Source organism: Poecilia formosa, unplaced genomic scaffold (genome assembly GCF_000485575.1).
Source record: "Poecilia formosa unplaced genomic scaffold, Poecilia_formosa-5.1.2 Scaffold594, whole genome shotgun sequence".
Taxonomy (NCBI): domain Eukaryota; kingdom Metazoa; phylum Chordata; class Actinopteri; order Cyprinodontiformes; family Poeciliidae; genus Poecilia; species Poecilia formosa.
Genome location: NW_006800533.1, coordinates 57,277 through 70,584, shown reverse-complemented (window position 1 = coordinate 70,584; position 13,308 = coordinate 57,277). Strand labels below are relative to the sequence as shown.

General features: G+C 45.1%; 1 protein-coding gene across 2 annotated transcripts; it reads right to left on the bottom strand.

Moving 5' to 3' along the window:
• Positions 1-2,081: 2,081 nt before the first annotated feature.
• On the bottom strand, positions 2,082-13,251 carry drd4-rs (dopamine receptor D4 related sequence). Of its 2 annotated transcripts, none has more exons than XM_007541228.2 (5): positions 9,351-13,251; positions 7,630-7,907; positions 7,437-7,549; positions 3,994-4,658; positions 2,082-2,636 (listed from the first exon to the last, which is right to left on the bottom strand). In XM_007541228.2, exons 2-5 carry the CDS (start codon positions 7,867-7,869, stop codon positions 2,434-2,436), a joined length of 1,221 nt encoding a protein of 406 aa, XP_007541290.1. In that variant the 5' UTR covers positions 7,870-7,907; positions 9,351-13,251; the 3' UTR covers positions 2,082-2,433. The 2 variants fall into 2 exon arrangements, with proteins under 2 accessions (XP_007541290.1, XP_016521052.1); XM_016665566.1 differs by lacking the exon at positions 9,351-13,251 and adding an exon at positions 7,973-9,026.
• Positions 13,252-13,308: the final 57 nt, after the last annotated feature.

Here is a 13,308-nt window from a genome sequence, read left to right as displayed (position 1 = left end):
CTGGTTCCTGCTGGTTCCTGCTGGTTCTACTGGTTCCTGCTGGTTCTACTGGTTCCTGCTGGTTCTACTGGTTCCTGCTGTTTCCTGCTGGTTCTACTGGTTCTACTGTTTCCTGCTGGTTCTACTGGTTCGTGCTGGTCCAGTAAAGCCTCACATGGCCATAAAGTAAAATACTCACCTCTCCGTCCGACTGGCCTGCGGTCGGCTGCTGTCTCAGCTTTGCTGGCTGCAGACCTGATTTGTCACAGATTCATGTCTTCATGCTTCGGCTCCAGAGCTGGAAGGAGCTAGCTGTGTGACAGAGAGAGAGTGTGTGTGTGTGTCAGAGAGTGTGTGAGGCAGCATTAGAGAGCTTATGCAGCATTAGTGAGCAGGATAAGTAGGCCAGCAGGAGCCTGTTAGTTCCACCTGCTGCTGCAGCGCCTCGCTGTCAGCTGATTATCAGCTCAGCTCGACTCTTTCACTGCGTAATTAAACTCATTCTGGAAGTGAAATCCCAAAAACTATGTGGGTTTGATTATTGGATGTTGGTGGAAGGAAAAACTCCACAAAGTTCTGCTGCTACGCCTGGTTGGATGGTTCTGGTCACATGAAGGCGGCCTGCTCTGATTGGACCACTGCGGCCCAACAGGCCGATGGGGGTTCTCCTGACTTTATAGTCTTATGAAAAAGTAATACTGTAAAGTCTTAAATATTTTCATTTTCAAATATGTTTGGATCAGCTATTTCAGTTATATTTCAGCAGGACAATGAGGTTTATTGGATTCAATAGAAAATGTGCAACATGCATGAAGAAAAGATATGAGTGCAAAAATGTGGGCACCTCAACAGAAAAATGACATTAATATTTATAAGATCCTCCTTTGCAAAAATAACGGCCTCTAGATTCTTCCTGTACTTCTGATGAGTATCTGGATCCTGGGTGAAGGTACTTTGGACCAATCCTCCTTACTAAACAGTTTCAGTTCGGTTGGGTTTGATGGTCGCCCAGCATGAACAGCCCACTTCACACCATCCCACAGACGCTGATGACATTCAGGTCTGGGACGGCCTCTGCACAACAGTTTTTGTTCCTCTGCTTGAATGCCTGAGTGGATTTGGAGCTGTGATTTGGATCATTGTCTGGTTAAAATATTCATCCCCGGCATAACTTTGTAACTGATGCTTGAACATTATTCTCAATAATCTGCTGGTATTGAGTGGAATTCATGCAACCCTCAACTTTAACAAGATTCCAGCTCTGGCATTGGCCACACAGCCCCAAAGCATGATGGAAGCTCCACCTAATTTTAGCGACTCGGATCCCAGATGCTGATTGAAACCTTTTGACTCTGAAGCAGAAAGAGGTTCTGGTTGTGGTTCTGTCAACAGGTTCTGCTGCAACTGGGTCAGTTTCAGTGAAGCTGATGGACTCAGACTGGAAACTCTCTCAGGTGAGGACCCTTCATCTTCCGGGGTCCATAGCATAACTCTCGCCAGAGTTGGGCTTTTACTAGGAGACATCTCCCCCACCTCATGTGTCTCTCCCATCTTCTTGGTCCTCTGCGTTCTGTGTTTGCCTCCTCATACAGTTAAAGGTTAATTTGTCCAGATGACATTTTGCTGTCTCAGCTGAGTCTTTGTCCTGCTGCTCTGACCTTTAATCCGCCTCTCAGGATGAAGTCTCAGGTTCTGCTGACCTCAGATCCGTTCCAGGCGCTTTGCGGCTCATGACTCAGGACAAAGGAGTGGGTTTGGGATGTTCTGCCCCCAAGATGTGTTATTCCACAGTGGAACATGGAGGGATTGGAACGGATTCTGGGAATGTGATTCATCTCAACAGAAAGCCTTGTGCTCCAGAGCAGAGGAGACAGGCTGATCCAGAACCAGCAACAGAACTTCTCTCTGCAAAACATGATGTTCACACCTGCTGTTGGGTCTGACTCTGGTCCCACCCTAACCTGCCCTGGGTCGAGATGAGAACAGGCAAAGAGGACTTCAACTAAGCTCAAAGCCAGGTCTTCTTCATTTCCTCTATGTTGGTTTGCTTTAGGATGGATCCAGCTGGCATCCAAACCCAGAAGACATTTAGTTTTAGTTGGTTTTGTTCTTCACTTCTTTATTGTTTTAGTTGTCCAGAAGGAGAACATCAGTTTCAGTTACATCCCATCATGCCCATTTCACAGATTCAACAGATGCAAGTCACAAAACCTTCATCAAACATTCATATTTCTGTTTGTCTCTGTAGCAACAAAGATGTCCACCCTGTTCTGGAACAGTGTTAAAACATGGAACCACTCAGACACCTGGGAATGTCTGTCCAATATCTGATCCTCTGGGCCGCCCTAAGAAACACACTAATACTCTAAAAGGAGAGACTGTTTGACTTCAGAGGATTCAGACGACTTCTGGATGTTCGGAGAACATTTGAGTTCATAGTCGACGCTTAAAGCATCAAGTCCGGCAGCAGAGCAACCTGTGAAAGACGTTCCTGAACTCTGCATTGAAGATTGTGTAGATTATTGGGTTAACAGCACTGTTGACATAACCCAACCATGTGACCACAGAAATAAGGGTGGGGCCGATGTCACAGGAACGGCATAACACCTTGGTGACATGGACGGTGAAGAAGGGCGTCCAGCAGGCCAGGAACACGCCTGAAACACAAAGACAGTCTGGCATCAGTCACAGGAGCAAAACTGCAGACGCTTGATGCAGCTTTAGAGGAAGATGTGAATTTTATGCTCCTTGGTGTGAAGCTGGTTCCACACCAAGGAGCTCCCACAGTTTCTATTTTTACAGAAGCTACAGCTCATCTGAAGATCAGTTTGTGTCCTGTTCTCATTCTCCGGGAGAAATTGTACTGTCCCATTCTGGGAGGCATTGTGGCCAACAACCACAGAGAGAAAGAAAGTATCAGTGGATTTACATACACTTATCTGGCTCTGAATCTCTTATTCTGACAGGTCAGATCTCTGTGCTTCACCCAGGCCTGGTCCACTGACTCCAGTCTGCTCCCTGAACCTGGCTGGATGTCTGAAAGGCATCTAAACATGTTTCAGATTACAAGCTGATGCTGTTGGTTGACTTAACCAACAGGGACTGCAGAGAAGAATAAAAAGCTAAACTCTCCAGTATTTGTCTCATCTGGTTCCATCCATAATGAGCTCAGTGGCCCAGAGCTGGACGGTGAATGTAACTCTGTATGTGATCCATTTGGATGAGATTTATAGCTTGTAACATTTGATCATTTTTTGGCATTGAAGCCTGTTTTTATATAACCAAATCTCATTATTTCTCAAGGTAATTTACTCTGAGGGGTTCTGGTCGGGTCCTGAACTGGTTAACGGACCTGGTGGAGCACAGAGCCAGAAATGAATGAACTCCAACACCATGATAACCGTGTAGATGTGCTGTTGGGATCCTTGTCCTGTTGTGGACCGAGTTTCAGGAGGCTCTCTGTGGAAGCTGCTCTCAGATGTCTGTATTAACTCTTAACCCTGACCCTGCTGCTGATCGTCCCGAAACTGAACTCAGAATCTTTTCAGATGAATGAGGCGACTCCGGCTCGTTAGCTGGAGCTCTGCTGCTGCTTCACATGTGATTGTTGTCACTCTGGAGAAGATATCAAGCATCACAATGAGGGCAAACCTCCTGCCCTCCTGTGGTCCTGCAGCCGCTGCCTGGTCGTCTTCAGGCCTTTAGACTCCAAGGTCAGAGACCTTCTCCTCACTTCTTCCAGAAGATATGTTTAGTGGTAGAGATGAACTCATTATAACACATGAACCAGAACAGCCTGGTCATAGAGTGATGAGAACAAAGCTGTTCTAAACAGGATGATGAAGATGTATTTAAGGGTGGATTCTTTAGGGGGGTTTTAAATAATCTACTTAAATTCATGAAAACCAAAAAAAAATTCAAACATATTTGGTTCATTCTGTCAGGAAATGTGATCTAGGATTTTATAATTCAGTTTGAAGCTGTTCTGGTTCTGGTTCTGGTTCTGGTACTCACCAACAACGACCGGCAGAACCTTCATGGCCTTGTGCTCCCTCCCACTGACCCAGCTGGTCTTGCTGGACCTTCGTCCTCTCTTAGTGGCGTTCTGTCTGCGTCTGTTCCCCTCCCTCCTCCCGGTGGGCTCGCCGTCCGACACACTGTCCATCTGAGTGGTCATCAGGTCGCTATCAGCTGCCATCGCTGCCCCGTGCTGGTTTTCCTCCGTCAGCAGAGTCGCACATGGCGTTGCCATGGAGAATGTGGATGGAGAGGTGGGGCTTATAGGAGGCACTGTGTAAACAACCTTCTCCTGGCTACCAGTTGTGTCTTTAGCTCTACGCAGAGCCGAGGCCAGATGAGAAGAGAGACCTCTCCGGCCGACCCGATGGGCCTGGGACCGGCTCCGACTGCTCCAGCGTCGCAGGCCACGGAACATCCAGTAATAGAGGAAGAGCATGACTGGACAAGGCACGAAGAAGGAGCAGACCGATGAGTACATCACAAAATGATCATCCTCCAGCTTGCAGACCGTCGGATCCCGACCCGGCACCTGGTTCAGACCAAAGATGACTGGACTGGCCACGCCTAGAGATACGACCCAAGTTGCGGTGATGAGAGTCAGTTGGCGAACACTGAACTGGTTTCTGTTGTATTTTAGGGGCACTACGACGGCGATGTACCTGCAATATAAGCAGACATACTGAACTCAGACTACAGCTTAGACGATCCCATGAAAGGAAACACCATGGAGTTTTACTGGATGTGCTGAACTTTTCATCACACTGATAAGATGTTCTGAACTCTGACAGGATAGGTTCATATGTTCTCTCTCTATGGCAAGCCGTTTTAACATAAATTCGGTTTTACCGCTGTTACATTCCAGATATCTCAAATTGTTTTGTGACTAAACGTTTTAGCAATTTTAGATATCTCTAATTATATTTCGACTAGACAAAATAACTATTTGAGATATGTTTAATTACATTCTGACTAGTCAAAATGACGTCAGATTTACCATTGATTTGTATGGAGGCTTCAATTCAAGATATCTAAAATGAATTACTGACTATCTGAAATACACATTTAAGATATCTACAATTAAATTATGACTTGTCATTAAGTAAATTCAAGATATCTCAATTTTGGTTTTTGACTAGTCATAATTCTAATTAAAGATATCTCTAATGACTCCATAATTCAAGATATCTTAAATGTATTTTTGGATAGGAGATAGTTTTGACTAGTGAAAATTAAGTTATAGATATCTTAAAAGAAAATAATGACTAGACAAAGCTAAATTTAAGATATCTTGAATTGACATTTCGACTAGTCAGAATGACATTACTGATATTTTGAATTAGTATTCTGTCTACTCAAAACGTCCCTGACTTGCTTAGCAATTTGAAAGTTTAATAAAACAATGAAAAATAGAGAAAACGAAAAAGATGTATCACTTTCATGTTGAAAATGGTTTGACAAAAGCAATTTTAGCGTTTCAAAGCTGTTTTTAAGAGCATTCGGTTCTTTGGGAATGAATAAACAGGAAATTCTTCGCAGACATCAGAAGCAGTCTTATAGTTTATGAAGTTTTGCTATCTCCGCATTTCCATCATTGTCGAGCTCTTTCTAATTTGTGGCATTTACTGACAATTTTGTGCAGGAAACATAAAATTCTGCAGGCAACTGTTTGGACACCACAAAGGGGCTTCCACGTCATTCTTAAGTCATTTATCTAAAATTGTAATTTTGACAGTTATTGTGTTGAAGATATCTTAAATCGTAATTGCGGATATTGTCCCGTCAAATGACAGATCCAGTGACGTCATTTGAGATATATTGAAAGGAATTTTGACTAGTCAAAATGTAATTGAAGATATCTTGAATTATTATTCTTACTAGTCAGAATGTAAATACAGATATCTTAAATTACCATTCCGGATAGTCAAAATGTAGTTTTGTCTAGTCAAAATGCATTTTTAGATATCTAGAATGTAATTTCGGACAGTCAGACGAAACAGAATTTATGTTAAAATGGCTTGCCATACTCTCTCTGCCTTTCAGAGCTGCAGAAACATTTAGTCATGTGCCAAGCGACAGCCTCTGCTCAGCTGGTAGGCTTCAAATATAGCTTCTCACCCTCTGTCCTAAAAATATATATGTGTGGTCTCAGCCATGTTTGATTCACTGAGGTCTTTTATTACATTTTTAACACTTTGAAAGTTGTTAATTGGACCCATTTTCACTCATCAAACTGGAGGACCAGAAAAGAATCCGTTATCTCCATATCGAGCTGCAGTTTCATTTATTACCATGGAGAATGGATGAGAAAAGTACATTTTTTTGTCCCGTGAGCATCAATGTGATCTCTCTAGTAACATGTTTAATGGTTGGAGCTTTTAGTTTAATCATTCTGGATAATGAAGTTCCAGTAAAGATCTGTAGAGGGTGATGATCATTTAAATGGAAATGTTTCCATTAAACCTGAAGGCTTCTGTCTGAAAATGTTAATGATGATTGGTGCCAGGCAGCTGCTAATTAGGTCTATAAAGAAGGCAGCAATTAGAAGCAGCATCATAACCAAAGAGATGGAAGTTGTGCTGTTTGATGCAAGAATCATATCCAGAGTCCATCTGTCTGTCTGTCCATCCGTCTGTCTGTCCGTCTGTCTGTCTTCTACTTGTACGAGGTCAGGGGAATCCAGAAGACGGCTTTGGACTCCCTAACTTCTGCTTGCGGGTTCCCAAAGTGTTCCAAGTCCAGAAGGGATTTTTAGTCCGCCCAATGAGGCCTGGGTTCTGGCCTCTTCCATATCCCATAAGGATGAGTCAGGGTAGGAACTAGATAGACAAGATACTAGAGTGTTACCTTTCAGCGCAGGTTTCCACCACTACATCCTTGAACAACATCTTCATTACTGTGGAAGAAACCCTAATCCATCTATTGATCTCCTGCTCTGTTCTGCCACTCAGAACCAAGACAGCAAAACACCTGAACTCCTTCACTTAGGGCAGAGACTAACCTTGGACAAGAAGACAGCAGGCAGGGTTACTCTAGGGTTTAGGCCCTCAGGTTCCAAAAACAGCCTCTCTCCTTTCTACCACACCTTGAGAACTAGGCCATGAACACCTCAACCAGAACCAATGACAGAGATCAGACTTGAATGAGTTTAACCTGGAGAGCAAATGAGCTCAAACTTGTCCTGAAAATGTGAGAACAGCTTTTCATTTGGTCATTTGTAGGAGGTATTGGTGTGAGCTTGGACATCCTCTGTAGTCTGCAGGTCCACAGTCCAAAACACAGTAGGTGTTACCTGACAACCTTTCTATCGGAAGAGACAAACTCTTCTTGAACCTTCACTCCCATGACCTTCTGTCTTCCCTGTCACCCTGCTTCAGATAAGAGAATATGTTGCGTAACATGAAGGACGATGGGGTTGGAGGGTTCCAGGAGAAACTTACCGGTCTACGCTGATGGCACACAAGTTCAAGATGGAGGCAGTGCAGAGCATTACATCCATGGTCATCAGAGCGTCACAGATGGAGGTGCTCAGAGTCCAGGTTCCTCCCAGGAACTACGAACAGTCACAGTTCACAGTCACGGTCGGTTCCTCATGAACATCATCACCTCTCCACCTCCGAACACCTGACTGACCTCAGAGTAGACGTAGAGCGGTAGCACGAGCACGGCCAGCAGCAGGTCGGCCACCGCCAGGCTGATGATGAAGTAGTTGGTGGCGGTCTTCAGAGAGCGCTCTGTGAGCACGCTCAGACACACCAGGACGTTTCCCAGGATGATGATGAGGATCAACAGGACACCAAAAACCAGGGCCAGGTAGTTGTAGTCCCTCGTGCGAGCCTCTCCTGCAGGGCTGCCAGGTGTCACATTTTCCATGATGGAGAGCTGGCTTAGGGTTGGCCTGTAGCTTTCATCTGGAGAACATTGAGTCAGAGGGGTTGGAGGGTTAGCAAGAGAATGATAGAGGAAGGGAGCTCACCTCACTGATACCCAGCTAAAGTAATGGCTCAGAGGAATAACCAGAAACCTCAAAGCTTCACCCACACAAGTTTAGCAGGTCAGAGGTCATGACCCTGAACCAGTCTGGATGCCGGGAGCAGCTGAAGAAGTCAATGAGTGTCCATCAGCTGAGGCTCGGTCCAAACTGGGTCAACAACAACCGTGATCCAAACACAGCAGCAGATTAACAATAGAATGGTCTAGTCAAAGTCCAGAGAACGATAGTCATTTGGGAACCAGCATGAGGCGACTGGATACCTTGAGACATGTTTGAAGGAAGAACTGCCTGAGCTGGACTACCTCGTGGTGTCGTCTGGGTCAGAACCTCTGACCCGGACCAGCTGGTCCACCGAGGGTCGTCTCATGAAACTCGGTAACTAGGAGGCACTGCAGCCCACCTGGCACTGCAACACCTCCTTTTTGTTTCCTCTGACATGTTGAGTCAGTAACCATAGCAACAGGCGTGAAGGCGGTTCCCTCCATGTGAAGCGATCATGCTAATCAGAGCGTGGAAGACAGCGGGGGCGGAGCCTCAGCAGGTGTTCTCCAGGTTTCAGCAGGACCATCATGGCAGATTTGGATCTTATGTGGAGCAACAGGAAGTGACATAATGAAGCAATGAGGTCATCAGGTTATGATGAGGTCACATGACACTGAGGTGTGCTTATAATCCATAATCTTTTCATTAATATAAATTAGGAGCACATCTGTCACATCTGCTGTGATCTGATGAGGAGGAGCTGAGCTGAGGGAGGTCATCCTTTCACAATAAAAGTCTCCAGCATGACATGAATTTACATTAAAAATCAGCCCGCAGAGACGGAAAGAGCAGAACCCAAAACTCCGACCAACCGGCCAATCAGAGACCAATCCCCCCGACTCACTGCTTTGGAAGCGGGTCGACTCCAGACGTTTCTGAATGTCCTATCGTTTCAACCAGGCTGATATCTGGACTTTGACTAGGCCCCTGCAGCAGTTTGATCCTTCAGCATGTTCTAAAGGTTCTATTGTGCTTGGGACCCAGCTTGGATCAGCTAACAGAACCCGCATCAGACATTCGAGGAATCAGAGTTACGTTTCTTGCCGTTTGCCAGTAAAACTAAAAACTTAAAGATAATAAATAAGAACAAATAAAAACATTTTCCATAATCCATAAAAGACAACAATAATCCTGGAGGCAGAGACAGTCCTCTGTCTGTCTTTCTGGACCTCCTGGTTCTAACATGGTTGGCCAGGTCAGAACTTCATAAAGTTCTGCTGCAGACCAGTCGGTCCTGGCTTTGATTGAATGAAAGTCATTTTAATATTTCAGTAGAAGGAGAACCAACAAAACGTAGAGAAAGACGAGTCAAACTCACAGTTTCAGAGCTTCCCCTCCGCCTCTTCCTCCTCTTCTGTTTTTATTTCCTGTCTCTCATGTCCATCCTGTCCACTCCGTCCGTCCTCCACCTGTAGCTGCTCCCGACTCCGCTGAATAACTTTCTGCTTCTATAAAAAGATTCAGCATCCAAAGCCTTCCTCCTCTTCCTCACTCCCTCTCTCTCTGCTGCGCTGTGATTGGCTGGCAGTCAGCAGCGATGAAGACTGCCTCCTCTTCATCAATCCAGCTGGATCTTCCTCCTCTGCTGCTGGAACCAGAACCACCACAACCATCACCTCATCACAGGTGAGTGAATTAATTGGGAATCCACAGTTGTTAGCACTGCTGCTTTGTCCTGAGTTCGAGTTCCAACCCGGGACTGAAACCTAAAAACAAAGAAAATTTGACTTGATATGTAAAATCTCCTTCAGCGGGTCAGAGGTCATCTGGGGAGTAAAGAGCAGAGTGTGATCAGCATAGAGCTGATGTCACCCAGCGGCAGTATTAAGACAATTGGACCTAAGCTTGAGCCCTGAGGGACACCGTAGTGTAGACCAGAGGTGCCCCAGTTAGCCGTGAACCCTTCGTCCTGCTTTAGATGTTACACCTGCAGTACCTCCTTTATCCTCCAGGGGCTGCAGCAGCAGGAAGACACCAGAAACATGGAGGGCTGGGTTGGGGACCTCTGGTTCCGACCTAAGGTCAGGCACTGAGATGTTCCTGAAGTCCAGTCTGTCTGAAGTCAGGAGTGCTCAGCAGAACCAGACTAAGGTCCAGTAGAACTTTGTAGGCTCTGCTGATTCCTTTTAACCCCAAACGGGTTGGTTCTGAGACACGGGTCTGGTGGGGTGAGGGTCCTGCTGGTCCTCTGGTTGTCTGGTCCAGGTCCAAAGGTCTCTGTGGGCCTATGTGGCTCTTCCGGACCTGAGGTTCGTCTTGGTTCCTTAAAACTTCCAATATTCTTCAGGAGTGTTTCTCACATGGAGGGAACCTTCATCCACAAACCGGAGCATCTTTAGGACAAGACCGAGTCCAGTGTGTGTACTGGCTGAACTGGGCCGGGACCAGCGAGGCAGACATGGAGACATGGAGGCTCCCTCGCTGTTGGAGATCTGGAGAGGTTTTTGGGACAAAGATGTGGTCAGGTGGGGTGGTGCAACATCTCCCTGTGAGATCAACTGGTGTGACCTCTGTGACCTCTGCTCCAGTGGCTGGAGGACCAGACCTGATTGTTCTGAGTCTCATAATGAGCTGAGAGGCGAGGAGGATGCTGCGCATGCTAATCAGTCTGTGTTATTAGCATTTGTGAGAGGAAGCTGCAGAAATGCTCTTTTATCCTCATTCATCCTGCTGGACGCATGTTTCATAAATAATTCATGACCAAACTGAGTCTGGAGAAGAAAAACTCCCCAGTTTAACTAAACCTACCAAAGACGCTGCAACACTTTTGTTAAACTGCTGCTTTGCTGGAAAAGCCTGCCGCTTCATTTAAATAACGGATTATAGAGTGAAGCTGGACTAATGAGGTTCAACACGAGCTGCTCACACATTTCATTTCTTTCCTAATGGAGGCCATATTTATCCATCCTCTCTGCAGGGCCGATGGAAGGGGTCACTGAGCAGGTTGACCATCAGCAACAGGACGAGGAAGGTCAGCAGGTTCAGTTGGTGTTTCCTCTGGGTTTACTGCCTGCAGGGACCCATCAAGAGAACCCATTCTACCTCAAAGGTTTGATGAGGATTAATCCAGAGTTGGGTTTCTGGAGGGAGATGGCTGCTGTCCTTCTGAACCACTGGACCACAGATTGATGCTATCAAACGATTAAAAGGGGTTTTATAAAAAAAATAAAACAACAAAACAGTCTATAAAACGATGATGATTGCAGTTCTAATAATATTGATCCAGTCACTGGTTTTGACGTGGACTCATAGGGAGAGTGATGGAACCAGGAGAGGAAGATCGGCTCCCATTGTCCACAAATGAGGTTTAGAAGTATGAAATTTGTGAATTTAAATTCAGATTCAGTAAACAGGAAGTGGATCTTCTAACGGACAGGACTCCTCGGGTAGCAGCTCATGTTCTCGTACCTGGAGCTGTGAGCAGGTTCTCCAGATCTCCATCTGATGGAGTCAGAAGGTTGGAGGAGAACGAAGGCTTGGATCTGACGAGCAGAGATAAAGCTGCTGCTTCTCACTCTACATCCAGGAGTCTGAGGACCTGGTCACATGACTTTCCATCAAGTACAGCAGAGAGCAGCCATCTTTGTTCTCCTTCATCACTGTGCTTTAGAAATGAAACCACTTCCTTCACGTCAGGCGTTGTTGATCCGCTGCCTGCTGAGAGGCGGAACGGCTCCAAATGTTTTCTGATTGTCTCCAGACGTGAAGATGGTCAGAGGAGGAGAAACTGAGATGAGCTTCAACTTCTGCAGAGTGTTGCTCAGCCTGAAATCTGCCAGACATTACTACCATTCAGTTACAATTTACTAAATAATAACTTGGACTAAACTCACTTGTTTAGATCAAAAACATTTAATCAGAATCCACATCTGTGAATAAATTATGTTGAATTTAAATGAATAAGCAGATGAAAAGCTTTCTGCTCCTCTGCTGCCACCTGCTGGTCAGGAGCTGCAGCTTCATTTAGAGCCAACTGAGGCTGTGGAGAAACTGAGGTTCACTTTACCTCCGCTCTGCTCTCTGAAGGTCCTACTAAAATCAGTCTGAGTCTGGACTTTGACTAAGCCACTGCATAAAAACGTCTCTGAACAGGACCTAGAGTTGGACTGGAACACAAGATAAACATGATTGTTTGAAGTTATGAAAAATATGATAGAAATGGAAAATGCTGAATGTATTTTAACCAGAAACTTTTCAGCTTTTAAACCTGCAGCTTCCCATTAATATAAAAGTTTTACAATCATAGATGAGGTCAAAGTTTCATTAAATAACTCCTTGAACAATTCGACTTATTCAACCAAACATTAAACAAGCAGCAGACCATCATCTCCACTTTTTACCTGGAATCAATTATAATTTGTATTCATGTATTGAACTTGACAGAGTTTTTTAACCTGATGTCTTCTCATTTAAAGCCTTTTTTTTCAAATGTTTCAGATTACGTCAAAATACTAAAAGCAGACAGCAGTCATCAACTCAGCTGCTCTGCCCCTGAGGAAGCACAGGGTGACAGAGGACCACGTTAGTGACTGCAGCAGCGTTTCTCGCTTAGACATTAGAAAGAATCAAAGAAGGTTGACCTTGTGTTATGATGTATTAATTTTTAGTAATAAGTGGAGGACCCAAAAAATTTAACTCAAGTAAATGTAAGTCGTTACTCTTCACCTCTGGTAATAATAAACTCCCGGACCGGATCACGTCATTTCTGATGGCCGGTACTCGCGTCGCACCTTATCAGGTTCAAAGGACCCAAAGTGCTTCACATTCACACCCTGATAACTAGAAAATGAAGCGCTTCAAGGATTTAAACTGAAGAAAAAAACCTGAAACCTCAGTGAAAAGAATAATTTTAGGTTTAAAATGTAATAAAACAGGAGAAGCTGCAAGTCAAGAGACTAAATCAGATCCATCAAACCTCCAGGAGAGACGAAGGATCCGTCACGATCAGTTGGGCTGGGAATGGAAAACAGAAACAAGTCAGAAGAACTGGGAAGTTCCCAAAAGGAAGCGGGAAGTTCCCAAAGGGAAGCAGGAAGTTCCCAAAGGGAAGCAGGAAGTTTCCAATGGGAAGCAGATGATGTGATCCTCTAGATCAGCATCTTCCTGTAAGCAGCAAACATGTCGCAATTTCTCACTAATCCCTCTTGATTTTAGTCTGGAATTTAGGCTCGACTTCCTGGATTAGAGGCAAAGGGCTGCAGAGAAGAACCGAACCGGATCACAGGAGGTTTTGGAGAGTTTTGATGGACCTGAATAACCCAGACTGACTATCTGAC

What these genes read in the sequence shown, in the direction of transcription:
- drd4-rs (XM_007541228.2), bottom strand. Translation starts at nt 7,869, where the DNA reads ATGGAAAATGTGACACCTGGCAGCCCTGCAGGAGAGGCTCGCACGAGG. An exon ending in TGTGCCATCAGCGTAGACCG is followed by an intron (nt 4,659 to 7,436) that starts GTAAGTTTCTCC and finishes CTTATATTGCAG; the next exon opens with GTACATCGCCGTCGTAGTGC. An exon ending in GGTTCTGCCGGTCGTTGTTG is followed by an intron (nt 2,637 to 3,993) that starts GTGAGTACCAGA and finishes TTTGTGTTTCAG; the next exon opens with GCGTGTTCCTGGCCTGCTGG.